The 1,073-nt window shown below is 54.3% G+C and overlaps 1 protein-coding gene across 3 annotated transcripts in view; it reads right to left on the reverse strand.

The window, feature by feature from the left end:
- Window positions 1-1,073, reverse strand: part of RARB (retinoic acid receptor beta) — a 196,010-nt gene that overhangs the window by 25,336 nt on the left and 169,601 nt on the right. For all 3 annotated transcript variants that reach the window (XM_004704030.2, XM_004704029.2, XM_045297578.1), the window contains one exon: window positions 31-191. In XM_004704030.2, the coding sequence (XP_004704087.1) occupies window positions 31-191 (161 nt within the window). The remainder of the gene's footprint in view (window positions 1-30; window positions 192-1,073) is intronic.

The raw sequence follows: 1,073 nt of genomic DNA on the forward strand, positions 1-1,073 counted from the left end.
CTGCTGTGCGTGGGCGGCAGCACCTCTTACCGTGGTGTACTTCCCCAGCTGGCAGAGCGAGGGGAAGGTCTCCTGGTGAGCTTTCCGGATGGTCTCTGTGAGATCGTCCAGCTCCGCGGTCATCTCGTAGCTTTCCGGGCATTCCTGCTTCGAAGGCTCCTTCTTCTTCTTGTTCCTGTCATTTCTGACAGCTGGAAATGAACACGAATGCAAATCAGGGCTCATGAATGGTTGGCTCCACCTCCCACCACCACGACCTTGGAAGCGTCTACAACCTGGTACAGAAACAGTGGAAGGGGGTGAGGCATCTCCGAGGAATACGGAGTTGGCAACCAGAGAAGCCGGGGAGGGGAGCAAGACTGGCACCTGCCTGTCCATCTTCTGGAGTGCTTCAGCTCACCCAGAAGGTTTAGACCCCTTTGGGGGTCGAACGACCCTTTCACAGGGGTCGCCCGATACATCACAGTAGCAAAATGACAGTGATGAAGTAGCAATAAAAATAATTTTCTGGTTGGGGGTCCCCACAAGATGAGGAACTGCATTAAAAGGCCGCGTCATTAGGAGGGTGAGAACCACTGGCTTAGAGTAGTGGCTCCTGTTTAGACACTCTCCAACGCGGACTGGATTCCTGCAAGAGACAAGTGCCCTTCTCCCCACTTGTCGATGACAGGGAAACCACCGGAGAACTAGGTCCCCGGACCAAGCCCTCCCAGCTGCACAACTAGGAATCCTTAGCTAAGCGGCTGTAGAGTTCTCCATTATGTGTAAAGTTATGAGATATAACCGACACAGTATGGAACCCCAGAGCACCCTTCACTCATCCATTAGTTCATTCATAACCACGTGACATCACACCTTGTCTACCCAACCTAGCTCTCAACAGGTGTGCATGCCCTTTGCCTGGACACCCCCCCAACTGAACACAGAGGTCCACGCCCAGGGTCTACCTGGTGTTGTGGAAGCCGAGCTTCTGCCTGCAGCCTCACAGGTGACTTCAACAGCCAGCCTAACTCCAAGCTCCACCTTCTAAGAACTGAGGCCCAGCGAGGCAGCCGGGTGCAACCAGACCACAC

The sequence above is a fragment of the Echinops telfairi genome, unplaced genomic scaffold (assembly GCF_000313985.2).
Source record: "Echinops telfairi isolate 266 unplaced genomic scaffold, ASM31398v2 ScPeMD7_7420;HRSCAF=8458, whole genome shotgun sequence".
Taxonomy (NCBI): Eukaryota; Metazoa; Chordata; class Mammalia; order Afrosoricida; family Tenrecidae; genus Echinops; species Echinops telfairi.